At 37.4% G+C, this 27,737-nt stretch overlaps 1 protein-coding gene across 3 annotated transcripts; it reads right to left on the bottom strand.

Annotated features, from left to right (window-relative positions):
- Positions 1-65: 65 nt before the first annotated feature.
- On the bottom strand, positions 66-23,178 carry G2E3 (G2/M-phase specific E3 ubiquitin protein ligase). 3 transcript variants are annotated; one of them, XM_042047264.1, is made up of 16 exons: positions 23,101-23,178; positions 20,334-20,385; positions 18,727-18,824; positions 16,695-16,796; positions 14,475-14,599; positions 13,254-13,419; positions 12,470-12,576; positions 11,293-11,409; positions 10,341-10,465; positions 10,102-10,234; positions 9,299-9,421; positions 7,855-8,165; positions 7,027-7,208; positions 6,694-6,866; positions 4,721-4,920; positions 66-4,140 (listed from the first exon to the last, which is right to left on the bottom strand). In XM_042047264.1, the coding sequence occupies exons 2-16, from the start codon at positions 20,368-20,370 to the stop codon at positions 3,908-3,910; spliced, it is 2,232 nt and encodes a 743-aa protein (XP_041903198.1). In that variant the 5' UTR covers positions 20,371-20,385; positions 23,101-23,178; the 3' UTR covers positions 66-3,907. The 3 variants fall into 3 exon arrangements, with proteins under 3 accessions (XP_041903198.1, XP_041903200.1, XP_041903201.1); XM_042047266.1 differs by lacking the exon at positions 23,101-23,178 and having other exon boundaries at positions 20,334-22,701; XM_042047267.1 differs by lacking the exons at positions 16,695-16,796; positions 18,727-18,824; positions 20,334-20,385; positions 23,101-23,178 and adding an exon at positions 15,287-16,688.
- Positions 23,179-27,737: the final 4,559 nt, after the last annotated feature.

Genomic DNA, 27,737 nt, shown 5'->3' with positions numbered 1-27,737 from the left:
AGAAAATAGTGATAACACTTGTAGGGCTAAACCCTATTAAATCAACAAAATAAAACCACGGAAGCTACATATTTAACCTTTTATTGCACTTTGAATATATACATAGTATTTCCCACAATTACAAATTATTTGAACACTGATGCTACACCTGCCATGTAAAATGTTGCTTGAAGATGCAACAGTTCAGGCACTGCTCCTGCAGTTCAAGTTAGAGCGAAAAATATTTACAAAATTACATTTTCTTGCATAACATTCTACATACTGTAACTTTAAAAAAGAACATTGTTTATGTAATACAAAAATCAGAGGGTTACATTGTAGCTTTTTAACAAATATCACCATTTGGAAAATGATCTTCTGTATACATATGATTTGACACTTTAGAAGTTTTTGCATGTTAATTTTTCTTTTGTCCAACTAGAAATTGCCTTAGGTAAGAAACGGTAAAGTTTGAGCTTTAAACACGTTTTACTATATAATACAGATTCAAGATACGATTTTCAAATTTATTTTGCAGGCTTCAAAGTTGCAATTCCTTCAATTAAAATCAGATTTTTTCTGATACTATTTTCAAAATGCATATGCAGAATGTGAGTGTGAATAATTAACTAATACTCTCAAAATCCTCTGTTTTCAAATCCCAGGACTTAACATCTTAATGAAAAAAATCAAAGCTGCAGCACGCAATGGTTTAGACTTTTACTATGAACAAATATTTTTCTCCTTTGGAATATATTTAACTCTTAAACCAGTTTAAAAGGCTAACAGCTTTTCTGTGAGCATCCTCTGAATGAGTAAAAAAGCAAGTCACAGAAATTTCTTATTCCTTGGCTTTTCAAACATAGAGCTAAAATACTTCAGGGTGTTTTTTTAATTATATGTGCATTGTTAAGGAGACCGTACTAAACCCACTAATTATTTAGTAGAAAATTATCACTCTAGAAAATAAATAGCTTATTTGATGTGCTAATTCCAGATGGAAGCTAAGGGTTTGATGCACAAACTGTGGGGTGAAGTTCTTTGGCCAAACACAAAAAGGACTGCAATAGTTCTTTAGTGGTGCTGACAAATCTTGTAAAAGATGCAGCTTCTATAAGAATATATTTAATACACAACTGATGCATATCAATTATTCTCCCTGTGTTACAGAAATACTGAAAGTAAGCAATCTACCTAGTTGCCAGGTGTGCCTCAGGTTATGTTTATGTAAAATGAAAACTACCCCATAATATTGCACTTCAGTGATCTGCTATAAAAAAACCTATGGCCCTTATAGCTACATAAATTGCTCTTACAATTTCAAGACAAGGGAGACCATTCTGTATTTGGAAGTTAGCTTATTCAGTGGAATTCTAATGAACAGTTCAAATAAATTTATGATGGGTCTATATAAATTAATGCTGAAAATGAGGAAATTCCTTTCCATATTCCAGGAATACAACTTGAATATATTAAGTATTATGCTGGAGTGTCTAGATAGAGCTGATCAAACAACAGAAAAGGAAAGACAACTTGTCCTGAATGGGTACATGTCAGTATTAGAAAATGGGAGCAAATTCTGTGGAAGAAAAACTCTTTCAAGCAATATTACACATTGTGTGATTTTACAAATTCAGTGTTTGGATATAGCATTGTATAGCAGATAGTTTTAAAAGTTAACATTTTTTACACCCAACATATAGGTTAATTCTGCCTTTATATAAAAACCTTTCAACTGTTGAGTTCAAAAGTAATAAGCAAAAAAGGTGTGAACTCTATTTTTGTAATCTCAGGTATGTTTTGAAGGCTTATATTCACATTATTTTATTATTTCTTTTTCCATTGAAGGTCTTAAAATGCAGTTTATTTAGTTCCAGGTTCTGAACAATTTCTCTTGTCACTGCAGGTACCAAAAGTCCAAGAACTGTCCTTCAAAATTACTCACATTCTGCTTGCTACTTTTGTAATTTCTGTATTTTTCACATGGAAGAATAACATTACAGAACACATTTATCTCTAACTAGGCAAGAAAAACAAATACTGCACTGAGTACACTACTCATTTTTAAAGTATAATATTATATCTGCAGGAAACTCATTACATTTTAAAAATACAAACATACAATATGAATCCTTATTATGTAAACAAATTTGTGCCAAACCACTCCCTATAATGGTAATAAACCATTCTGAAGGCTAAGAATACAAAGCATTTATTGGCAGAATGAGAGTCAAAAATTATGCAAAGATCAGAAACACAGAATATTATTGGAGAGAAGACACTGAGAAAATGCTGAGTATATAAACAGTCAAATTACATTCTCCAAGAGATCATGCACTTATTTTAAAGGAGACTTGAATATGCTTTTGGCCAATAAGCAAAACCCACTGCTAATGCTGTCTTAATTTCTCATACTCTTAAATTTTTAATGACAAGACTGATGAGATTAGATTGTTCTAGCCATTAGAAGTAGTGAGAAATGTTTGATTTAATACTTGCAATAATTTCCTTAGACTTTCTATTATTTTTTCAGAAGCACCTATCCATTTGTAATTACTGTGGATGTACTTTCTTGCGAAGGTATTCAAATATAAAGCAATCCTGCTTATATTTTCAATTCAAACCAAGCTATATTAAATAACAAAGTATATGATTACTTTTCAGTATTTTGAAGAATGTGGATACATACAGATATATACAGATACATATGTATCTATATTACATCTATAGCACAACTGATGTTCAGGACACATAGTACAGGTGGTCAAAACTGACAGAGGGAAATAGTAATTTCAAAACAGAGAGCAGCATACATTTAAAAAGAACGTACTTAAGTGTCCTTTTAATTTCATAGTTTTAGCATTAGTAACATTAAAGTGTTGCTGTGTAGGAACTTCACTACTTAACTTTTACAGCTTAATGGCCCAGCCATTTATACAAATTACTACAGCACTAACATATATTTTATACAGTGCTCAGAATTCATCTAAGATTGAACAGGAAGAGTTTAGAACAGAAGCTAGAAAAGTATCAGGCCCAGACAAGATTGATGGTAGACTGCCTTTAGTTTAACTAAGAGCTTTAGAGCATGGTTGTAGGAAAATATTGACTTTAATGGAAGACGAGTTTACATATTCGAATGAGTGACAAACTTCTTTTCATACTCAACAACATTAACTCCTATATTTCGCCTTGAAAGACCAGTTATTGTTGCATGTTCAAGATTTTATTCTGATTTTTACTATTTTGGCTCTATGAGTAATTAAAAATGTATGGAAGTAGAATGCAGAAATGTGCGAATGTCAAAGATTTTGTTGAACAGAGACAAGTTCAATCTGATTGTGTTCTTGCGCTGCATTATTTTGCCTATGTTTTCTCCAGACCTTTAAAGCACTAGCCAAAACGACTGTAAAACTAAAAGTATTTTGAATTTCCTAGGTTTCTATGAACCATTGGACTGTAAATGAATCAATACAAAACAATTACTGAAAAAATATACATGGAATTAAAGAACTGCATCACAGCTTTATGCAAGACAATGCTCTGTAGCAATTATCTTCAAAATGTACCTGATTTGTTTTTGATAAATAAGTTACCTAAGTATTTGATACAATCCATATACTTACCTGTTACAGAGTTTGGTAACATTTCATACCTGTCTACAGCAAAAGCTGACATTTAAACTACTTCTGCAAGAGATGGCTGACTCTTAAAGTTGACTTCAAAAGGAAAATTACTGAAAAAATAAAAGTTTTTTTTAATTTGGAAATTGTATTCTATCTCATAACATTACAACTTTTAGCATAATTCTGGGGGAAGGGTCAGAAAATACTAAAAGTATGTTGTCCAAAAATACAGTAGCGAACTGAAAGCAGATGTTCCTGCAGAAAACTCAAGTTTCCAACATTCAGTTTAACAGCAAAAATACTTACTCCCCTTCAACTCTTAGTGTGTTTCTGATGGTGAGCTCCATTTTATTTTTGAACTGCTGATATGTCTTTGTTATAGGAAGCTCTAAGCAATTAAGAAGTCTCTTTCCAATGGGATACCTTATATGCAAAAATTTAATAGTAGGTTCAGGATCAAAACCAATGGATGGTATGTAACAGGAGCCTGTTACGAAGAGCAGAATATCCTCCAATGTCACTACAGACTCACCACCTAAAAAAACGGAATAAGTTTTTATCATTGATTGTCTATTACACATAAACCATTAGCTTGCATGTTAAGTGCTAAGAGGAAAAAAAACCCCACATGAAATCAAATCAATATGCTGAATAAACATGCAGTTATATGGCCACCTAAGAAAAAGTTTAGCAAGAAAAACCCACTTCAGTTAATTCTGAAAAATCTTAAGTGAATACAAAATCCTCTTCTGCAAGAAAAAGATAGAAAACAGTGGTCTTTAAGACTTTACACAAACTATTTAATAAAGGATTTTTCTGTATCACTTAGGTTGTGTGTTGGATTATTTTTTTAATTCACAGCAGTCCTAGATCCAATCTTTCAGGTATTTACCCCTCTAAAGTTTTGGGCAACAGTTTCAGAAATTCTAACTAGTAAGAAAGAGGGGGAAGAAGGAACAATTAGGAACTGATAGTGACTACAAAACCTTGATTTATTTACCCTACTGAACTCTAAAAAAAAAAAATCAAATTCTGTATGTACACCAGCAACTAAATAGCCTGCACATGAAAGGGGAGGATTTTGAAATTAAAAAAAAAAATTAAAAATTACTTACTTTCCACATCTCGCAAATAGCCCATCCAAAAACCAGCACCTTTAAGTTTATTTACATCTGATGAGGAATGGATTGTAAAGAGATCACAAATAGTTTCCGCTGAAAGTCTTTCGGGTTTGTGGCACAATATGCTAGAGAATGCATCTGGGTGCATTTGCATTTTCTCTAGAACGCCAAGAGTTTTCAAACCCTGCCTAAAACTAGGAGGGGAGGAAAAAAAAAGACCATGCATCAGAACTCTGCATTTTATAAAGCTGCAAGATGGGATATAATAAATCTTCCCCATCTGCAGTCTCTGTACCTTCTCAGTAAAGTTACACAGTACTCCCATTTTATCTCGGAAAATGCATTTAACTTTCATTTTAACAATCTAAATGTTTCTGTGGAGCTTTTTGTGGAGATGAAAGAAATACCAGTGATATGTAGAAATTAACCTTATTTCCTGGTACTTGATTGTGCAAGGTTTACTTTTATATGGGAACATAGCAAATCTCTTTCTTACAAATAGCTCTTTGGAAAACAGTTTAAATTTCTTGTCCATAGACAAAATGAGTTGTCTTAAAAGATAGCCTTTGCTTGGCTTTTGCAGTCTGCTTGTGCTTACATGCTATTATTTCTCCCTGTGCCGAATGCAGACAAGCAACATCCTGGGCTGTACTAGGAATTGTGTTGCCAGCAGTTCAAGGGAGGTGATCTTTTTCCTCTGCTTAGCAGCAGTAAGGCCACACTTGAGTGCTGTGTTCAGTGCCAGACTGCCCAGTACAAGAGAGATATGGACATACTGGAGAAAGCCTGGCAAAGGATGACTAGGATGATTAAGGGACTACAGCATAATCCTAAGAGGAGAGGCTGAGAGAGCTGGAACTCTTCAGCCTGGAGAAGAGAAGGTTCAGGTGGAATCTCAACATGTAGAGGTATCTGAAGGGAATGTGCAAGGAAGTCAGAGACAGGCTCTTTTCAGTGGTGCCCAGTGGCCTAGAACATTTAACAGCTAAAATAACCAACACTCTAGTTACTCTCAGTCCTTGATAGTGACAAGTGATTTCTTGTTCTACTCACTTATGCACATCTTATGTCCATCTCCCAAAATGCACAAAACCACATTACCGCATAAACAAATGGGCTAATTATTAAGTTTTACTTTTTAGCTCACTAGTTTTAAAATAAGATATAGATTGTTCAATCATGACAGAGGACCTTGGCGGAAAGAATAATTGCTCTGACCTTCATTAAAAAAAAATCCTCACATTAACAATTAGTTTTCATAGCTCTTGGAGATTGAGTTGATTGAAATTTCTCAAAGATAACACTATATTTGAAGTTTAAATCAAGCTATGCTTGTTGGAAAAATTAGCATCCAATACATTTTACCAAGCAGACGAAGAATGCGAATTGGAAGTAAGGGCAGAGACCAATCAAAGAACAGTCAAGAGCTGCAACTTTTCCAGCTAATGAGGTCATCACTACCTCACAGAAACATCAATGCAATGCCTATGTTCTAAGCAGGCCAACTTACACTTGTTGACAGTATTGCACTCCTAATGGCACAGACAAACTCCCTAATTAGAACTCTGGAAAACTCATTTGAATTCTAAACATATGTTAAACATTTCTAAAATGTAAAGATTCTAAATTTGAGCAATTCTGAATTAGAAATGAACATAAGCTAGAGAAATTTTATAGTGCAAAGGTCTTTGTGATGCTGTAGTTTAAAAACTGTGAATCTGCCTCCTTCATAAGGTTGAAAACGGAATGTGACCAAGGAGAAGTGGAACAGAGCAGATATGCAGAGAAATAATTTCAGTCTTTCAGTTTAACTACCTAGTTAACAGTTGCTACTTAATCAACTGAAAATTACAGTACACTTCATTGAGAATAAGTGAGAACATGTGAAAGTTAGTTTTAGCAACATATTAATTAGTATTTCAGTGAGGAAAAGAACCAAGAAGTTTGAAAACTCAAACAAAACAAACCTTTCTAAGGGTAAAGTAATTCTCTTGATTACATGATAGATCAATATGTCATTCACCAGCATGTTCTTATCACACAAAGCTGTTACAGGTCTTAAACATCCAGCAGCAGTGAGGAATTCACAGCAGTCCTGTAGTGTAGACTGTAGGCTGGACAGACTATTTGCATATTTTATCTGCATAAAAAGATAAGTCAGGCCGTTGTTTACCACGTGTGCACACATATATGTGAAAAATAAGCTTTTTGATTTCAACAAAATTTATACTCAGTAAGTTCTTCTTTATCTCCAAATATAGTCTTGAGCAAGAAATAAAATGAAACTTATTGCATGTTACCATTTGTATTGTTTGTGCTACATCAACATCAGCAACATCTTCCAAAGCTGGCTTCACATTCTCTGGACCGTAGACAAGGCAATCGAACAGTGTTTTGGAAAAGAAACCAGGAGATGGACCACCATGAACCAGAGAAACCGCAATCATTTTACCAGCTTCAAAATAAAGATTTTCTTTTACAGCTGCAAATAGAAAAATGTTTACTTTATATGCATAGAAATGATTTCTGATCCTCATTTCATAATAGAAAATGTCATAGTGCTTTTTTTTCTTAATGACTTTTGCTGTCTCCTGATAGTTCAAACTCTAAGATGACATTTTTACATAGGAGTATCACATTCTTTTACACCAACTCTTCACCCACTATCAAGGTTTGGAAGATGTAACTTCCTCTTCTACTTTACACCCAATGCATATTTAATTCTGAAACATAAGAACTCAAAGAAGCTAACTTGGGGTCTTTGGGAAGCATGCTATGAGAAATAATGTTCTAGAAATTTGAGGAAAGAAAAATAATTAGCAGAGAAAGTGAGTCCGGAAGAAAGAAATTCACTTAAAGAGAACAAATACCCTAATTAAAAAGTTCCAAGTCTAGTTATATGCTGTATTTTTTCCAAGGTTGTCATCAACTTCTCCAACGAACCCAAAATTTTTAATTACAAATCCACACACCATCCCCCTTCAGAATTGAAAAAGTAAAAAAAAAAAAATCAAACCCCAATTTTTATCCTTCAGGACTACACTTGTGAACTGACACTCCTACTGGCTGAAGATTAAAAATTAAGTTATATACTTCTCAATATGTTTTTCAACCAAGCAACCAATTACCTTGAAAATCAAGGGCCAAGTTCTTTCCAGAAGAGCCCTCAAACAATGATGAATTCTGAAGGTGAAGAATTAATAATTGGAAGAAATGGTATTTTGATGCAGCAGAAGTATTTGTCTTTGATCTATTTTTGCAGTTTGAGAAATTTACTTCAATGGTGTTTGTGGGACTGAAGTTGCGCTGTCTAAATCCTTTTAAAGCATTACTCCAAATACTTTCTGCATTGATGTTAAGTCTTGTTGTTTTTGTTTTAACTTGTACCTTTAACTCCTTCAGTATATTACAAACTTCCCTTCTTTGCTCTCTTAAATGCCTATAAGAAAATTGCATGTATTTTCAGATGAAATCTATGATTCATAATCAGCAACAGTTCTACAAAAAACATTTTAACGGTCTATTAAGGAGAACACTTCTTTAAACACTGTGGCACATTCAGGTATTGCCTAAATTATTAATTATTAAAACATTTAGTATAGAATTAAAAAATTTTAACACTGTAGTGGTAAGTTTAAGTATCTCTTAAGAACCAAAAAAAGGAGGCAGAAATAATTACCCTGGCATAAAGAAAATAGTGATTTTCTTAGTACAGTGCCAAACAATTCTCATACAATGATTCGACATTTAAACAATCTGAATGAAACAAGTGAGAAATTAAGAGTTTACCATTTTACATTAAAGATGTTTTGCAACCAAATTAGAATAATCTTTGTCACTATAATAAAAAATATATTTGAGTAGGAAGAAAGTTCTCATTTAAAAAAACAAGATGTTTCCTTTGTTGTCTAACTTCCAACCAAAACTATCTCAAATACCATATCTACTAGAAATAACTTACTCCCTCATCAGAATTTTTAGCACATAAGGCAGAATCCATAAATTAACTACTCACAAGAAGATAATGAATTTTATGTCCTTAAACTGAGTATTTTATATTAAAACATGTTGTTTTAGCACTGACTTTAGTACAGTCATGAACTATTCATACGGTACAAATACAAACACATTTAAAATTTAGGACGTCTAATTAGAAGAAAGCAATTAGGATTATTTTTATTCCCTATTTTCTAAAGAACGTTTAGCCATGCATCAGTAAGGGCAAGTATGCATTTCTGGGTTTGGATCCCCTCATTACCTAACCTACAAATTCTCACTAGGTTTCATTCTTTTCTCCTCGTGCCCCTCTAGCATTTAGAAACAGCAGAAGTCTCTCTCAAGCTATGACTTCAGGTTGTAAGTGTATATCGATCTCATTTTTGCAGTGACTATAAACATACACACACACAAATATATAGGGATACTATATATACTCACACAGAGAAATACATATGCACACTGTATATACACAAACACACACAGAGACCCTCCCCCCTGCATGTTCTGTAGGAAATATATTATAAAGCCATGTGCTAGATTAGTCTTCAAAATAAGAAAAATAGAAGAAAATACTTTTGCGTCAGGGACCAGCTCCTGTGTGACTTCACTGGAGATAAGGACGTTGTCATTCTGTCAGATGCTGGAAGTTCTAGGTGTGAGCAAGGTGACAAGTTCTGGCACATTATCTTTGATGATCTGTAAGACAAACCAGTATTTTAAGAAGAGATACAACTAAAGAATACATGAACACTTCCTATTTCAAGGTAGCAGTATAGTTTCCCCCTACTTCAGCACCGAATCTCATTTGTATCTTCATTTCCATGAAGTCCACCAGCACCTGAACAACTATTTTAAAAATAACAATTCTGTATTTTATTCCTTGGTGGCCTTAGGATCTGTTTTTAGTTGCATCTCATACATTAGATGAAAGTCCTGACTGATACAGTAAGCAAAAGCTAAAAGTATTAGTTTCTACAAACTTGAGAAGTTTTTATTACAGCAGAGGAAAACATTAATATGAACATCTCTAAGTCAGACTTCTAGAACACTCTTAAAATGGAAAAAATACCAATAAGCAAACAATGCTTTGCCATTTGTATAATCTAAGTTACCACTAAATTGTTGAAATTCCTTTAACAAGGATCTATCCTTACCAACTAAAAAGTGGTTTACATGCCACCAAATCCAAATAACTACAGCAAATTTCCAGAGCTCATGGCTTACTCAGAAAACTTCAATTATTAAACTTTACTCCAATTTAATTTGATTTGCAATTAAATGTAAGTTTCTGCTACAGAATAAGCCACCATTTCCTCATGTTTAAGTATTATTTTATGCAATAATCAGTTTCTGCGAGAAAACAGAAAATTACACACTGGAGTAGAAAATTGCGTGGAGATCCAGATGATTGCCGAGGGGACTTTGGAGGTGGCTCTTCCAGCAAACAAGTCGTCCCATTTGTCTTTTCAGAGGTAGCCAAAGCACGCTTTTTCCGTTTGCTATACTTTCCTGTATGATTACATTATATTAATTTAATGAATTTGCTCATTGTAAAGTATACTTACATAACTTAAAGTTATCATTTAAGAAATCACTGTCACATCCATAACTTTACCTGATTTTGCAAAGATACTTCTGCATTCTATGCACTCCCAGTTTTGCTCCCATGACTTCATAGACGAACAGGCCAAATGAGTCCCACGAGAACCGCAATACTGACAACGCTTTATTTCCCATTTACTAAAATTAAAAACTTAGGTATTTAGAATTAGACAGAAGAACGAGGCTAATTAAAACAAAGAATATTCAAAAGTAAGCGCAATCCAGACACTAAACCAACAAAGCATAACTTTATCAGTCTGGTAGAACAGATTCTAATCAGGGAGACTTTCTTCACACAAGATGTACTCATACCTGGCCGCAACAAGAAAAAAAAGCTACTTATGTTCCAGCACCTTGCACTGAATGAGGGTATTAGGGTACTCCCCTGCCCTGAAGTCCATAGTTTGTGGGCACTATTTTCTTCTCATGCTGCTAGTCAGCAAAATCCTCTGTGTTCTATGGGTATCCATCAATCAGCTTTTCCAAATGGTAATTCTTTTAAAGGAGAGCTCTCTACAGAAACATTCAAACTACTGACCTAAGTCTACTACTTTAACAATAATTTCTTGTAAAGGCTCTAAGTATTTTAACACTTCTGAAATTGCTGAATTAAACTCCAAATGATACATACACAACATTCATTTACACACATGCTATGTTGATGCACAAATTCTGCTTCAGCCTGTATAAAATGAGGACAAGGACAAGGTAACTGATAATCCATTAACTTTGGCTGTCGTGGCTTTTATAACCAGATTAAGTTAGAGAAGTTTACTATTGAAATATGATTGTAATGAGTAAAACAAACACATTATCTAGACAGTGTGCTGGCTTGATATTAAAACCTGATGCCGAAAAACATCAAAGCATTTAAGTAACTAAAAATAATAATAAATAACAACAATGAAAAACACATCAAAAAATGATTCCATCCTAAATTATACTTTCCTGCTAAAGTATCATACCTATCAGGTTCATTATAGTCTCTTCCTTTCTTACAGAGACATCTTTTAACATCACAGTGTTGATAACAATGCAGTAAGTCTTGATATGCATTTTCTTCAAGTTCCCAAGATGCATCCCTATAAACAAGGCAGAAGATTGGATATTAGAACGGATTTATGATCGTTTCAATGGGTTAACTATATTTTGAAAAATATATATGCAATAAACACACGAATATATTTCAATCATGTCATGTTCTATGTAACAGACAACAGAGAGGGGGAAGAAAAGTCTAGTAACTAAAATAATACTATAAAACACACAGACGGACTTCTTCTTGCACAGTTACTTTGATTTCAAGTATTTATTATTTTTCACATGACCTCAGTGCACATTTTCCCTGTCTCATATTATTCCCTTTTTTCTCTCACAGAAAACAAGGATATTTGTTTAGGCAGCCTACTCAAGTTACCGCCGAAACTGGTTTCATGAATGGTAACTCAGAATGTTCCAAACCAGTACAGCAAAGTTCATCAAATATTTTGACTCTTCTTCCTCTCCAGAATCTTAAGCTTCTGCCTCAAGAGGGAATTAATAGTGCTCTCTGAAAAGACTAATAGTTATTAAGGAATATTACTTCTAACAAAGAAGCATCATTCTGATCTCTTTCTATCATATTTTGAGCCTCATCAGGTTATAGAAACAGGAAAAACGGCTCGGAATTTTGGAAGCAGGTATTATAGCAAACATAACCTTTGCAATCCCTTGGCAGAAGATAGAAGCTGTATGGCTGAGTAATCAGTCAGTTACAATTCTGTCTTGACAGAAATTCAGATAATTAAACTTGGGCACAGAAAATACACTTCTCAACAATCCCTATGTTAAGGAAAAATTATTGTATTTAAGAAGTGCTTTTATCTTTTAATTGGGTTTAGCGTTTAAGTTGAATGATGGCATTAAAAATGACTTTTCAGAGCTTCCTGCTTTATGTTTGAGATAACTAATTTGACCTTTGCCAATTTTTATGCCTATCTAAAAGGACACAGGCCACTCCTTACCAAACTGAACAATCCCACAACTGAAGGTAGAACTAACATTTCACATATTAATAGTTGAAGTTCTGTAGAATAAATTAAAATGTTTATAACAGCCTGTCAAAGTTTTCATACAAGAGTGATTATTAACAAAATTACTTACCTTTCTGGAATGTGTATGCCCATTCTCAACATTTCTTTTTGAAATTTGTCCTTGTTATTACATACTGTGCACCTAAAGAAAAATATCCCAGCACTCAAAGCTTGATACTGTGTCAAGAAAAAAAAAACACAACAAAAAAAACCAGACCAATTATTGAATTACTACCATCCTTAAGATGCCAATAAATTGCGTCTTAATATTGAGAAGCATTACATTCACGGATACTGTCCTGACACGGGTGTTTAAGCTAGTATCAAATTGTGATATGACTTGACAATAAAGCAAATGGAATGGATTTTCTCTTCCTTTAAAGGAAAGGGCTCATACGCTAGAATAAGGTTCATAAATGAAAGCGCCATCCTTTTCAGTCAACCTCCCCAGATCCAGAGTAAGTTTACAAAAAGAATGTTGTAACTTTTTCTAGTCCTGGATTTAGTCAAAGAGAACTGATGATGGATATAGTTTTGGCACTCAGATTCTGCACATAACAACTTGCAAGAAAGCAACGACATAGGCTGAACTTCAGTTCCTAAAAGTAGTAAAGGCATACAGTATATATCATACATGCAGAAACATGGAGGGGCCATTGAGGGAGAAAAAGCTAACAGCATTAAAACCCCAAAATCCTTTTGTGTCCATAACACAATTTCAGCACTGTTCTTCAAACCTAGTATGTTTCATACCTACTATCTACACTTAACACTAAGCAATTGTTCCATTACTTTTTAAACAGAAATGTGATCTCCATGGATGCAAAAAGAATGAAAGGGAGAACCTGTATTACCTGCAAGCATTCTCGATGAAACCAAGCATTTTTACAGCAAGGACTTTTCAATACAGTATACACTGGAAGATGTTCAACCAAATCCAGGCATATTGTGCACTGTGAAGCTCCTCTAGGTTCTTTGTCCGTAAACTTTTGGACTGGTCTATGTTCCCAACAGTAAGATCTAAAAATAATAATTTATGATTCCCTTAACAAAATAACATTTTAAGAACCTTCTTCATAAAATTTGAGGACAGTAAAATTAATTCATTACTCTATTTTTTATGAATAAGTGCTATGCAACAAGCTAAAAATGTAGACATACTGGTTTTGGCTAGGCTAGAGTTAAGTTTCTTAATAATAGCTTGTATGGTGCTGTGTTTTGGATTTGTGATGAAATCAGTGTTGAAAACACAGTGATATTCTAATTATTGCCAAGCAGACCTTGAACAGAGACCAGACCTTTTCTGTTTCTCACTCCTTCCCACCAGTGAGCAGGCTAGGGGTGCACAAGGAATTGGGAGGTGAGACAGCTGGGGCGGTTAACCCCAACTGACCTAGGGGATATTCCATACCATACATCCAAGAAATGTAGCTCGAGAAGAAACTTTTCTGAAAATGCCTTATCTTTACATGCACTTGAGGTAATGTGAGCCATTTTTATTAAGTGCCTGCTGAACTTCATCCACCCTAAAACTCAGCTCATAATAAGGAAAATGCACTCAAGAGTATTTTGACTACAGCCAAGATGCTAGACAGATGACAGTAAAAGAAAACATTTTTTAGACATTTGATATTAAGCCCATTTCTCCTGCAGTCCATCTCTAATAAACTTGGAAACACAACAAAATGGCAGACAGTGTGTTTTTACTGCTGAGATGCACAGGTAGGCAAACCTCTGCCATTTCAACAAAGGCACAGGAGAGAGGCAAACAAAAAAACCAAATCAACCATTATGCAGTTTATTCCACAGTTCAGAATTTACTGCTCAATTTTATAAACAACTCAACTACTTGTGTAAGCATAAAGTCATATTTAAAAGTGTTGAGAATTCAGTTTATAAGTATTAGGTATGCAACGTAACTGTTTGACTTCCATGTCTTCCACAAATAGGGTATTTTGTTCCTAGATAACCTGATGTCATTTGTAACTAGCAGCCTATCCAATAATAAGCCATGAAAGAAACCCAAGTTACGTCCGGTATAAATATAATAAATTGAAAATGGAAAAACAACTCACCTGAAGTCTTCCATAAACTGGAAAATGCATTCCCTTTGTAACCCACAAGGAAAATGGTAACTTCGTTTGCATTTAGGAGCTACACATCCAATCGAAGCACCCTTTTTCTTACAGATATTACATTTCTAGAAATAATTTTTTTGGGACAGAATATTAACACCTTAAATACAAGTAAAATTACAGGAATTAAACCAATAGAAAAATTACCGAAAGTGTGTAAGAAAGAATAGCAGCTCATAGATTATAACTGTGACAAGACTAATGTGGTTTAGCTCTGTTACCAAGAGCAAACATATGCAGTTATTTCACAGACTTTATGTATTGGTTTATATGCATATTGTCTTGTGACATGTAAGCTAAAATACGAGCTATTTTATCAGTACCAATAGTTTAGTTGCATCTATAAATTATTTACCGTCAGCTTCAAGCTCAGCACAATGTCATGAGGTATTATGAAAATTTAATTCACTCTTATTTATCTGCAACATACCCAGGGAATAAAAATAGTTGCAAACTGTAGAGACCCAGGGAAGCTGACTTCAGTTCTGGGATGGATTGTAATGGAGCATCCCTGCCCCCCAGGCCACACCGTGATCTCAGAAATGCTCGGTAGGCTTCAGCCTGGACAAACTGTACTGGACTAAGCCTCTCTTGAGGTTCATCAGAAACACTGTATGTTCCCAGGAACTAACACGCATCTCATGAGCTCCTGTTTTATAACAAACAGCCTTGGAAACTTATTTTTCTTGCCTGAATAACAACCCAGGCGGAGTAGTATTTTTGTTACTGAAACTTCAAAGAAAGTTACCAACCCGAACTGCAGCCAGGATGTGCTAACGGTGCCTTCCCGGGCTAGCACGAGGTGCTGGCACCGAGCAAACTTCTGCCTGCCCGAGCGGGGCAGATGGAGACTGATCCCGGCGCGCGGGGGAGTGGGCGAATCGCCCGCACGGGTTCGCCTCGCTCTCCCATGTCTAGCGCGCCCGAAGGAGGTAGGATAAAGCGGAAGGACTCCTTGTGAGGAGGAGGAGCAAAATCCATTGAGCAAGCTGAAGCCACGTGGCTTGCGGGGGCGCTTTGTAGCCCTGCCAAAGGGGTGTGGAAAATGCACAGTAACCAATGATACATCAATCAGGGGGTGTTACAGAGGCGGGGAGAAGGGATTACAGCAAATGGGGAAGGGGTAGGCGGGGAGAAGTAACAGAGACCAATTAGCAACGGAAGAACCTAGATCTTTCTGGAAAAGCAGCCAGATATGAGAAATATGGGAAAGGGAAAGCTGCAGCTAAAGGTAAGGCACGGATTGCAGCTTTTGGGGTGCTCCCTGTAATTTCAGGGATTTTAGGCTGTGGTTCAGCTGAACCTGGCTTTGGCCATGGTTCACCGCAACAAGGATGGAAAATTACTGTAACTAAAGCCCACTCTCTGTGACCCTATAAACAGTGGTCCTAAGTGAGACCTTAAGAGCTCTCGATTCCCAGAAGACAAGGGGCTAGTGTGCATGTCTCAAGCACTGATAACCACATGGCTCTGGAGCCAGCCAGGGACTGCTGGCAGTAACAAACAAGAACTGCTGGTGATAAACCAAGGACTATCGATATTAGCACACTGTGAGAAAGAACAAGATTTAACTGGAACTGAGGGCCAGGCAGAGATTCACTTTTTTGTGAGAGAGAACCACAACACAGCACAGTGCAAGCACAGGAATGTGTGGCAGGAAGTGGGCATGGACTATAGGGTGGGACTAAGACCCCCAAAGCCCTCCAACCCATTTTCAGAAAGGCCTGAAAGAACACTGCTCATGACAACTAATTTACATAGAAGGCAAGAAATCTACCTTCGGGGTGGAAAAACCTATCCCTAAAAAGGTACCCCCCAAAAACCCCAGGCTAGTTTCCATGCCAAGTGTGTAATTTACTAATAAAACCTTCTGATCTCTTGTCAACCATCTGATATTCGTTATTCCTTTTGCCCAATGAGCATTTACGAATCTTAGGTGCTTCCTTCCCCTTAAGGGTGGATTGTTAAAATTTCTGCAGGGCTTTTTCCTTGTGGCTTCCACAAATACAATATACTTGTTACTTAAACGTAAAATTTAGATGTTAGAATGGGCTCAGCACATTGTCCATTGGAGAAAGAAAACAAACCCCACGGGCAGTACTAAGAGCACTTAAAAGTAACTTTTTTCCCCCTTGTAAATACCAAAGACATCATTCTTACCAGTTTTGCAGCTCTGTTTACTTCTTTTCTAATATCTGTGATTAAAAATCCATCCACACCTTCATCTTCTTCCCCTCTCTGCCAAATGCCACTTGACATCAACTAAGAAAACAATTCAATTTAAAACATTCACCTACCTAAAGATTTAAAGTTACATACACTATGCTTGTCAAGAGAGAAGTTTAGTCTAAAAAAGCTCATATGGAAACATTTTAATGATTAAAAAGCTGATACAAAACATCTAGGTATTTTTGTCTGACATGACAATAACCAGTAACATGAAAAGAAATATTTCATAACATCAATGTATTGTATAATACTGTATGGTCCGAGACAGTGTATTTTGCCTTCCTTTTTGAAGTATACAGACTATTCAGATAATTGTCAAACAATTACTTTCAGCATATAAATCTTCAGAGGAAGTAAAATTAAATTAGCTTAGTTAATATGAATGACAATTGTGCTGTGGAGATAATGAAACACAGTAGGAAGTAACTGTACTGAAGTGTCACCTAAGAGGAAAAGTAATTCACTTTAGAGGAGATTTAAATAAACACAGAATCAAGTAACTAGGCAAATCAGAAGAGCCTGATGATAATTTAAAGTTAGGCAGCTACATTACAATCTTCAAATAACTGAAGAGTTTCACAACTTAATGCCATCTATGTTCTTTACAATCTCTAATTTCAACATAGCACCATTTTAACTAGCTTTATCAATATTTTAGTCAAATAAATGTAAGATTATATACTCAAACATATTAAATATATTTTTCCAACTGTGAGACATTTGGCAAAGATAATTAAACTATCACTAATGGGTTTCGTTGTAGAACTCTTTTCTTATATAACATATACTATATTTAAGTAAAATCACAGGGCTTTGCTCATTTTTCAAAGTAGAGACAACAAGATGTAAAAGATATTGTGATGAGCTTCCTGCAGTTAAAATATCTTGTAAGTCATAAGGCTCAGTGTTGCATGCATGCCTTTTCCTAGCTTTTCATCAGGATAGGACTTTTTCCTATAATTTGATATGGCCTTATATAGGAGACAAAATTACCACTAAAATAGTATAATGACCTATATTTCCTTCCAGCTGCTTAAAATTTCTTTAAAAACAAATATTTCTATCTTTATGCAACTTCAGAAAACCTCCACTCTCCTTAGTTTTTAAAGGATTCAGTATCTAAACTATTAAACCATTTGCAATCAACACTCTTTGAAGAACTTGTTAAGAAAACATACCCCCTACATTTCTTCTGATACTAGACACTTAAGTTTAAAATTTGGGGAGAAAATTCAAATTTTATTTATTAACAAACAAAAACCTTTTTTTGGTAAAGTAGCCATATTATTCTAAAGACCTGTGAAAATTTAGAGCTTGAAAGGTAGTTTAAGTATACCTTTAAGAATGTGAGTTTTGGAAAATGTCAAGGCTGGTAACAAAAGCTGCAGGTTATATCCACAGCTTTGTTTAAATTATAAGCTTCTACTAATTAGTGATACTGTACTAACATGATCAGCAGAGTACATATAACTTAACTGAAAATTAGGACTTAAAAGTGTTACAATGTCCTATGTAATGTCAGAGAACAGCTCACAGCCAACAAGAATAAGAAATGAGGAAAAAAGAAAACATTTCTGTACGTTTTCCACAAGGGGTGGAATTTTCACATTTCAAATTTTGAAACTCCACTGTTGTTATGGAAGTAGGTGCAAACTGTTCCCCTTGTCTTAACATGTACCTTCATTGCTATTTGCTATGATAGTTTGGGAGAATTAATGAATTCCTTTAAATGGGCCACAAACAGAATTCAGCTTTGAATAAAGGCTTGTTGGGATTTACTTATTTTATCTGCTGCACCTGACAAGTACAAGCCTTCAAGGCTGTGAGTTAAAGCTCACAGTTCAAGCTTTACAACAAGAAAATCGTTACAACAACTGGACAGGTTATCACTATTAAATACTTACTGCACATTTTTTTTTTCCAGGTAAAACAGAAAACTCCAAGATCAACACCACACACTTACCAAACAGTAATAATGAACAGTGAGATTGTATTCCACATAGATCCTTTTTTCTCCATACTTTTCAGGGCAGTCATCTGTCCGTCCACAGAGAACACAGACTAAAATGTAGAATCATGTTTATAACCACAGTGAGTGTACTGGAATTACTATGGATCAGCTATAGAGCAGTAGCTTTCACCTCTTTTAATCACATGCAATCTTCAAGTAGATTACTGGATAAAGGACAGTAGATATCCCTTTCCTTAATGTTGAATTTTATAGTAGATACAGAAAAATGTACTATTTGTTCCTCCTCTAGTTACTAGAAAGAAAATACTTAACCAGCCTGCTGATTCAGGAGAGGTCTATCAGCCAAGCTGAATTCACAAAGCAGACTGTGCTCCCAATTGAAATATTCTTCCCAAAACACCCAAAGAGAATTGTCAAATGGCCAACAATGTCCAGGTGCATGTGAAATGTCACCTAGTTGTTTTTAGTACAATACATAAAGTTATCCCCATATTAGAATCCATGAATCAACCATTTCTTTGTCTACCTATGGGATAACATTGGTGAAAAGCGTGTGAATAGTGCCAAGCCATATGCTACCACAGTTTTCAAAAACACTTAACAATTTGAGACAACACTGCATTCAACTAAAACCTTGAGGATTTACCACTTACTGAAGTTTCTAGCCCACTAACATAGTTCCATGGACATTTAACAGCTTCCCTTCAATTCCCAGGAGACATATAAAATACATTTAAAATATTCTAAGATCAAGAACAGTCACAGTAGTGACAAGAATAGGGTTAACTGCTTCAGCCTAAGAAAGTCCTGAGTGGTACTTCTCAAACACAGCTGTGTTATTTTGCTGCTAAAGTCACAAGGTTACTTTCTTAAAACATCTGCAGAAAATACTATTTTAAAATATTCTAATCACAGCAAACAAATGCAAGGAAGTTTGTAAGTTATTTATTTCTTTTTCATTTCCTGAGACAAGTGGTGGTTCCAACACAATTTCACAGAATGGTTAGGGTTGGTAGGGACCTCTGGAGATCATCTGGTCCAACCCCCTGCCAAGGCAGGGTCACCTAGAGCAGGCAACACAGGGAACTTGTGCAAGTGGGTTTTGAATGTCTCCAAAGAGGGTGAGTCCACAACCTCCCTGGGCAGCCTCTTCCAGTGCTCTGCCACCCTCAACGTAAAGAAGCTCTTCCTCATGTTGAGGGGGAACTTCTTGTGTTTTAGTTCATGACCATTGCTCCTCATCCTGTTGCTGGGCACCACTGAAGAGTCTGGCACCATGCTCTTGGCACCTGCCTCTGAGATATTTATATGTGTTAATGAGATTCCCTCTGTCTTCTCCTCTCCAGACTAAACAGGCCAATCCCCCTCAGTCTCTCCTTCAGACTGAGATGCTTCAGACCCCAAATCATCTCTGTGGCCTCTGCTGAACCCTCTCAGGAGGTCTTTGTCTTTTTTGTACTGAAGAGCCTCAAAATGGACACAGTAATTTGATTCTTGGAAACTCACCTGCTCTTTGAGCCTAAATAAAACAAGTTATAACTAGCATTATATATGCAGATTAAGTATTTCTGAAATGATTTAATAAAAACTTTACTCACATGTACTTTGAACATCAAAATTATTTGGTTTACTCATCCTGAGTTCTTCTGGCTGTCATGCAAAAGAAATGAGGTATTAAATACATCCAGTACATTAATGAACATTATATACCTCTTTTATGTTTTATTTAAACCTGAAAAAAAAAGCACATAAACTCAATAAACTAAAAGCAGGATTAGGACTTGAATTATAATTATAATTGAATTATAATTGAATTATAATTCAACTGTTATTGTGAGAGATAGGGGTTCAGAAAGCAGGATGGAAATGTCCAGAAAAAAAATTCCTAGACCAATGAAAGATACAGCAACTTTTACCTATCTCCCCAAACTAACAAACAATGTATTTTATTTTCAGAAGAGAAAATAAAGTCCAATGAAACACCTAGTTATGTACAAACTTAACTGTACAGAAGAGTTCTTACTTGTCAGAAATAATGGCCCACAGACCATCTATGGAGTAGCTGTGACTTCTGCTCAAATAAAGGTTATACTAATACAAAGAAGTTGGAAACAAAAACTAGCTGTGTAGAGTAGTGATGTAACTATGAATATAGTCTCCACTCTTTGGAGAAAATGCAGGATCCTGGCCTAATCAGAGAAATCCCGATCCACAAAAAAGCCAAACAGAAAAAACCCCACCCCAAAAAGGGTGAGGAATCCAAAACTGGGACATGCATACAAGGGAATTTACACCATGTAGGACTATGTATTTTAAATTCTGAAGTGCAAAGTAATTTATTTAGAAACACTGATCTAACTTGCATTTCTTTCAAACATCATGTGAACTGCCCTCCACTGTGTGCCATGCCATGCACCCTATCCCACCCTGGACAAAAAAAACCCAACCCAAACCAAATAATCCCCAGTTTCTTCACCACAGCACCAAGATGATTATTCTTTCTCAGAATCCTTCTAGGAACACATCTGTAGATCTCTGACTTGCCTTCCCTTAGGAAGCTGAAGAAGGCATTACCTAAGTTCTGCAAGCCAAGAATCATGGGTGATTGCCTGAATCTCCAGGCTATATCTCAGGTAGGCAAACAACTCCCTCTCACATGCTGAAGCAAACAGGGGAGCAACCAGTAACAAATCCAAGGTCCATACCAGATGCCTGTCAGACTGCGAGCTATGCGGTCTGGTATTTACAGTTTTGATGACTGCCAGATATCAGCTTCAGGAACAAACTTGAGGCTAATCCAAACTATTGCAAATAAAGCACTGTAGCAATTTTACTGGAGATTTAGGGAAGGAGAACTGTATTGAGAAAGGAAAAGAAAGAGAGGCAGAAGTCTCAGGCACAAGGCAATTGCCTATACCACTAAGAACCTGAGTAGCTGCACGAAAGACCTTGGCCAGAAAACAATCTAAAAGGAAAACAAACCAAAAAGCACCGCCACTAAATTAGGTGATGAGGCTTCTAAAGACACACCGAACTGACAGTCAAATGAAATAAGTGATTACTGTTTTCCCAGAAACACACTTCCCTTTTCCTAAAGGAATAAATATTCAAAGGGAGCAAAAGACAAGCACAGAGCTCACACACATTCCCTTTCTTCAGGATTTCCCCAGGATGGTCACTGTCAGTTTCACCATTCTCAAGCTCCTGCGGTACTACAACAAAGAAGCTACCTATACACGGCCACACAAGCCGTTTTGGTAGAAAGCCCTACAGGTCGACAAAGCACATATGTGGCTGCAAACAAGAAAACCACCTTCCCACCTTTCCTTGGCTCTAGTAAAAAAGAAAGGAAAAAACAAACAGCTACACCACCCCCACCCCTAATTCCTTCTACTTTTCTCAAATTCTTTCAGGGAAGTGAATCCAAAGTTCAAATTTACAAGTTAAAAGATACACGGATCAACCATTGAGGCTCCCTGCATAAGTCCTATAGGGCTTTTCACAGAACAAAGCAATTCCCATCAGTCTGTTTGCAAGACAGGAACGAACACATCATCGCCCAGTGTCTAGAAAACTGGTGTAAATAAAATGTACCTACTTTGCCTAAACAGGCTAGAAAAGTCCTCAGAGTGGGTGTTTAGATTTTGCAAAATTCTGTAATTTTTTACTGCTCCAGAACGTAAGGCATTTTAGGATTGTTTTAACTATATGTTGAAAAAAGAAAAAACGAAGCCAGCCCCAAGAGGCACGGTATCAGGCACACGTTCCCCCAGCACAGGAACAAAGGAACCCTCCCGGATTCATTTGTGCACGCTGTGTGTCCTGAATTTCCACACGGCGGGGCCTCCAGGTCACCCCGCGGTTACTGCCCGGCTCCGTGTCCCGAGAAAAGAGCCGTCCCTCGGCATCCAGCCCCCGGCACGTCCCGAGGAGCCCCGTGATGGGGCTCAGGCGGCCGCGCCCCCCCGCGCCCCGCAGGGCTCAGCCGCCACCCCCGCCCGGCACAGGGGCCACGGCAGGTCCTGTGCGCGACGCCGCCCGCTCCCCTCCCGCGGCCGCACTGCCGCGTCTCCCCGGCATGCCGCCCGTCTCCCGCTCGCGTGGAGCTGAAAGGGAGCACGTTCGCTTTGGTCAGCGACTCCCGGAGCTCCTGCCCCTCCGAGCGGCGGGAGCCAAGCAGCGGCGGCTCCCCAAAGCACGGGCTGGGAGGCTGCCGCACGTCGCTCCCGGCACGGCGCAGAAAGGGGCTCCCGCCTCCCTGCCCCGGCAGCCCACACAGCCCCCGGAGCGCCCCACCGCCCCTCGCGGCCCCTGGCCGGGCGGCACTCGCCTCCGCACGCCGCGGAGCCCGGGGGCGGCACTCACCGCTCAGGCCGCGCCGCGCGCCAACCGACGGCCGATTCAAACCCCAACATCCGCCCCCTGCCGGAAGCGCGGCCCGGCCCGCCCCGCCCAGCGGCCCTGCGGCCCCGGAACAGCGGGCAGCCTCCCCACAAGCCCCTTTGGGGGGATTTACCTGAGGAAACAGGAAGTTGAGGCTTTTGTAGGAAAACCACTTTTTTTTTTTTTTTTTTTTTTTTTTTTTTTAAATTTCTATCTTCTGCAGCTTGTTCTCGAGGGGCCTAAGGTGTCACAGTGTAAGGCAGCAGTGCTGACCCTTTCCCCCCCATAGCTGCAATAAAATGGAGTTTCTCAATAAAGCTCTGTATTTGATGTTTGTGCTGATGTTTTTCCATTGGAACGCCACTGGTGGTGCACTGTGTCACAAGGGAGCTCATTCCAGCGGCTTTAGGATGCAGGCGAGTGCTCGTTCCCTGTCCAGTAGAGCTGGAATGCTGCAGTCCCGAGGTCCATGCGGTGGGAATGCTGAGCGGGTATCAGGTCAACACCCACCCTCTGCAGAGCCGCTCATCCCCGCGCTACCCAGGCTGGTCTCTCCAACACCTGGTCCAGACCTTTATTCCCCCTGGTAACTTGGCTGTTGAGCCCGGAGTCTCTGAAGAACTCCCAGAGCCAAGCTACATCCCCGGTCACTGGCCGTGGCTGGAAGTTCTCTAGCGGCACACAGAGACGGAACAGAGAGGTTATCTGGGATCTGGAGTTGGTTAGGCAGGTGTGCTGACCGGCAGCTTGTTTCCACACAACTGGCCCCATTGTCCCACTACCTCTCAATTTTCCTGTGCTTGTTTGCTTGTCATGTACCTTCATCACACCCGTTCCCCTAAACATCGCGTAACACATTTTGCGCAATCATATAAATAACCTAAAATACCCCATAATGAGTGCGTTCTTTCCTGACAAATTTGTGATCATCTTTCCCCCTCATCAGTTAGAAAGTTCCAGTTTAATCTCCAGAGGATGGAATGGTTCCTTCAATGGCTCCTATCAGAGGCCTGGTCTTTGTCTTAGTCTGTTATCTCCTGGGTTTGTGTATCTGGGGCTTACCTACTTCTTCTGTGTGTTGCCCAAGTCTTGCATGTTAAATTATTTTTGACAAATTATGTTGATTTTCCTAAATGTACCTCAGTATGGGGGGTATCCCATTTTATCCGATAACTGATGACCTACCTGGTACCCAGAAGAGCTTCCATTCTCCTACATGGATTCAAATGCACATTTTCAAGAAGTGTACAGTATCATTCTTGTCCGTACCCTGTCCGGCTTGCTGACTATTCAAATATATAAAAGGAATTGTCACACTGCCAATGGGAATGATAAGCCTTAATGTTGTCTTTGGAGAGGCTGATCCCAGTCTGCCACATTGTTGATATATGTGTCCCAAGTAACGGTCTGCTGAATAAAGGATGTTATTATTATACTACCTCCATCTTTTGTAATAGATAGCACTATTTCTGGTCTATATTACAGAATACAGTATACGTATACCTATACAGTATACAGTTATGTATGCTATATGATTCCAAATACAGAATATTTCATTTTGGTTCAGCTGTTAAGTTCTGTTAGTTATGAAAATTATTATTATTATTATTGTTATTATTCTCAGTCAGAAAAAAACCGGAACATTTTTGTTTTTGTTCAGTCTTTATCAGTCAGGTAGTCCTACCCATAAGGGAGAAAGAGCTCTAAAGGAAGAATTAACATTTGAATATATCTGTGTGTTTTGCTGGGTTTTATGAATTATTTTTTTTTTATTTAATGAGACAGCCTCAAACGTATTTCTATATTTATGTAAAACTCTGACAAGCAGTACATCCTCTAAATGTACTGAAGTACGGTAAGCTGTCTAAAACTCCAAATCACATATGGAGACACTCAGTAATCATGTCCTAGCTTAAAAGGTATTCAGGACCTAATCATGATGGCAGCATGTTATAATCAATTTACATGTTATTTCAGCATGTTATAATCAATATAATAATAAAATTAACATAATAACTAATAAAGTCCTTATTCTTTAATTGTTTTTAAAAGAAAGGTGGCCAGGTTACCATAAAATTTATATATATATATGTGTTTTTTAATCATGGACTGCCTTATTCTTTTGTTCTCACATAACCCTTTAAAAAGTACTAGCTTACTATTTACCACAAAACACAAGTGTTTTGTTTTCCTAGTTCTCCCCATTATATTTTCTCATTCTTGTTTGAATGTTTGATCTGAAATCACTTCTCACTGTTCTTGGGGTCTGTTAAACTCAAGCATACAACCTCTTGGCAGCAGAAATTTCCTCACAAAAAAGCAGTTTCAGATCTCCTGGTCCTGGGTTGCTCTGGTAACAGGCAGGTGTGTGAACAGCAGTGGTTGGGGTGATATTTCTCCTGCTGTGAGACAGCGGGGCTTCACCCCGCAGAGATCATCTGCTGCCTTCATTGCTGTGTTCATTCCGGGTCAGCAGCCTGATGGGCCTGTACAAATGCAACAGCACTGTTCCACTCCTTGGCTTTTCAGATGGGACCTAAGAAAAATTGCTTACAATTTTCCCTCCCCAAGCTAAAACTATAAATGGGTCTTTTTGTATCTGGACACTTATAAGAACCGGGGTGGGGGAAAACAACTGCATTTACTGAGTGAAAGTGATTGCACACACCGTATCAGTTATCCTTCCTGAAGCTGACAAAGCACTTTAAAATTATCCTTCTACATGTGATGACCAGCTATAGTTTATATATATCTGATTTTTTACATGATAGTTTGTGGATATTTTTAGATTCAGTAAAAAAAACTTTAAAAGTTTTTCCTTTTTCTTCCTGTAAGTAAGAGTCAGAAAAACTTCCACTTCTCCCAATCCAAATGAACAAACTCTAGTCTGTAGATGCGAATGTGCTGGTTTACTTCAATAGTTCATGTTTTGTTTTATGTTTGAAAGTTATATTTAAGTATCAGCTAATACTTGCCTTGTAGAAAGCATTTTGTAGAGTCGATTGTGGGTGAGGCTGATGAAATACTTTTGATTCAGACACTTATAAAATATTCCAAAAGAAAATAATACTATTTTTGCATGGTAAGTAGCTTTAGGGAAAATAGTTAGTTGGGAAAATGTTTTGATATTCTATTGCCACTTAGTTCTCTGAATGTTGAAGCCTTCCAGTATTTCTTAAACCTTTAAAATAGGTTAATGTTTCTTGAGATGTTTGTTTGAGCATACAGATACTTAGCATAATTTGGGAGATAAGTAGGCTTGTTTATGAAATTCCTAATCCACCTCAGGCAAGAATCTTATAAAGGTAAAGTAGAATATAACACATTTTCTTTGAGCATTTAAATAAATATTTATTTTAAAGGTGGACAGGGGTTGTTCCTTTAAGGGCTGGTATTTTCTGTTTAATTTATTGTGGAAATCTTATAGGTTTTATAAATAAGCAGAAGTGAGCAAACTTAGCTGAAATCTGCTGAACCAAAGCTTTTCAGTTGGATAGACTGTAGCCAGCTTACTCATCCAGTAGTAACTAAACGAGCAGAGCGAAAGAGCTTACCTTAAGCAATCCAAGAAGACTCAGATGGGGGGGCAGTCAGGGGACACAGAAATCAGTCAAAATTCAAACCTTGAAATCAATCAAAAGTGCGTGTTAGATGATGGGTTTTTTTCTTAAATTTGAAGGTTTCTGTCTGTTTTCCCCTTCGCATGTTACTTCTGCCAAAATCTTACGGAGACCCCCTACTGAAGAGGTGATTAGTACTAGTTTTTCTTTCTTAATAGTCTAGGACTTATGCTGCTCTTCAGTGAAAATGTCAGAAAGAGACCCAGGGTTTGGAAAGCATGGAAGCATTTAGAAACATACCCCGGAATTGTCATTGAGGGCTGACCATCATTCAGAGTTGACTCTAAATTCCTTTCATCTAGTATCCAGTCAATCATATTTTCTTTTCCTTTCATAATGATGCCCTGAATATCATTCACAAATTTTTACAGATACAAGGACAAATCTGAAAAGGAATCTGCCCTTACAAAAATGAGTGGTAGGGTTTTTAAAAATATGTACTTTTTAAGACTTTTGTGTTTAACTGTGACAATCAAGATGCTAATTTTGCCTTCTTGGGCAATGGTGAATCATCCTTCAGTGCACTATGCAAACATTTTTTTTCCATCAGACCCAGACAAGACAGAAATACAGGTCCACTCCCACATGAAACCACTGGTGCACCCCGAGGGTGTAATTGTCCTTTGCAGGACAAATACCTTTGAATTACATAAGAATGAAGATCTCAGCTCCAAGATCCAGAATGTCTGTTGGCAACTTTGTTGATTTGTAACAGTTAATCTCTTTAAAAAGATTTAGATACTAATATAGGAATTTTGCCACAAAAGCTTAGTTCTGGAGTCTGACAAAAGCAGAAGAAAAACGGTGATGGCCTCAGTGATTGCTCTGCTGATGTATTTTACTTAAGTATTTATGGGGTTTGTGTGGCCAGATTTTGGGGCTGGGGGTGGCTACAGGGTTGTGAGAAGCTGCCAGAAATTTCTCCATGTCTGGCAGAGCCAATGCCAGCTGACTCCAGGATGGACCCGCTGCTGGCCGAGGAAAAGTCCATCAGTGATG

Source organism: Corvus kubaryi, unplaced genomic scaffold (assembly GCF_017639235.1).
Source record: "Corvus kubaryi isolate FWS band 111438036 unplaced genomic scaffold, C.kubaryi_AGA036_p1.0 66, whole genome shotgun sequence".
NCBI lineage: Eukaryota > Metazoa > Chordata > Aves > Passeriformes > Corvidae > Corvus > Corvus kubaryi.
The sequence above is the reverse complement of the archived record's forward strand: the minus strand, read 5'-3'. Positions and strand labels throughout refer to the sequence as shown.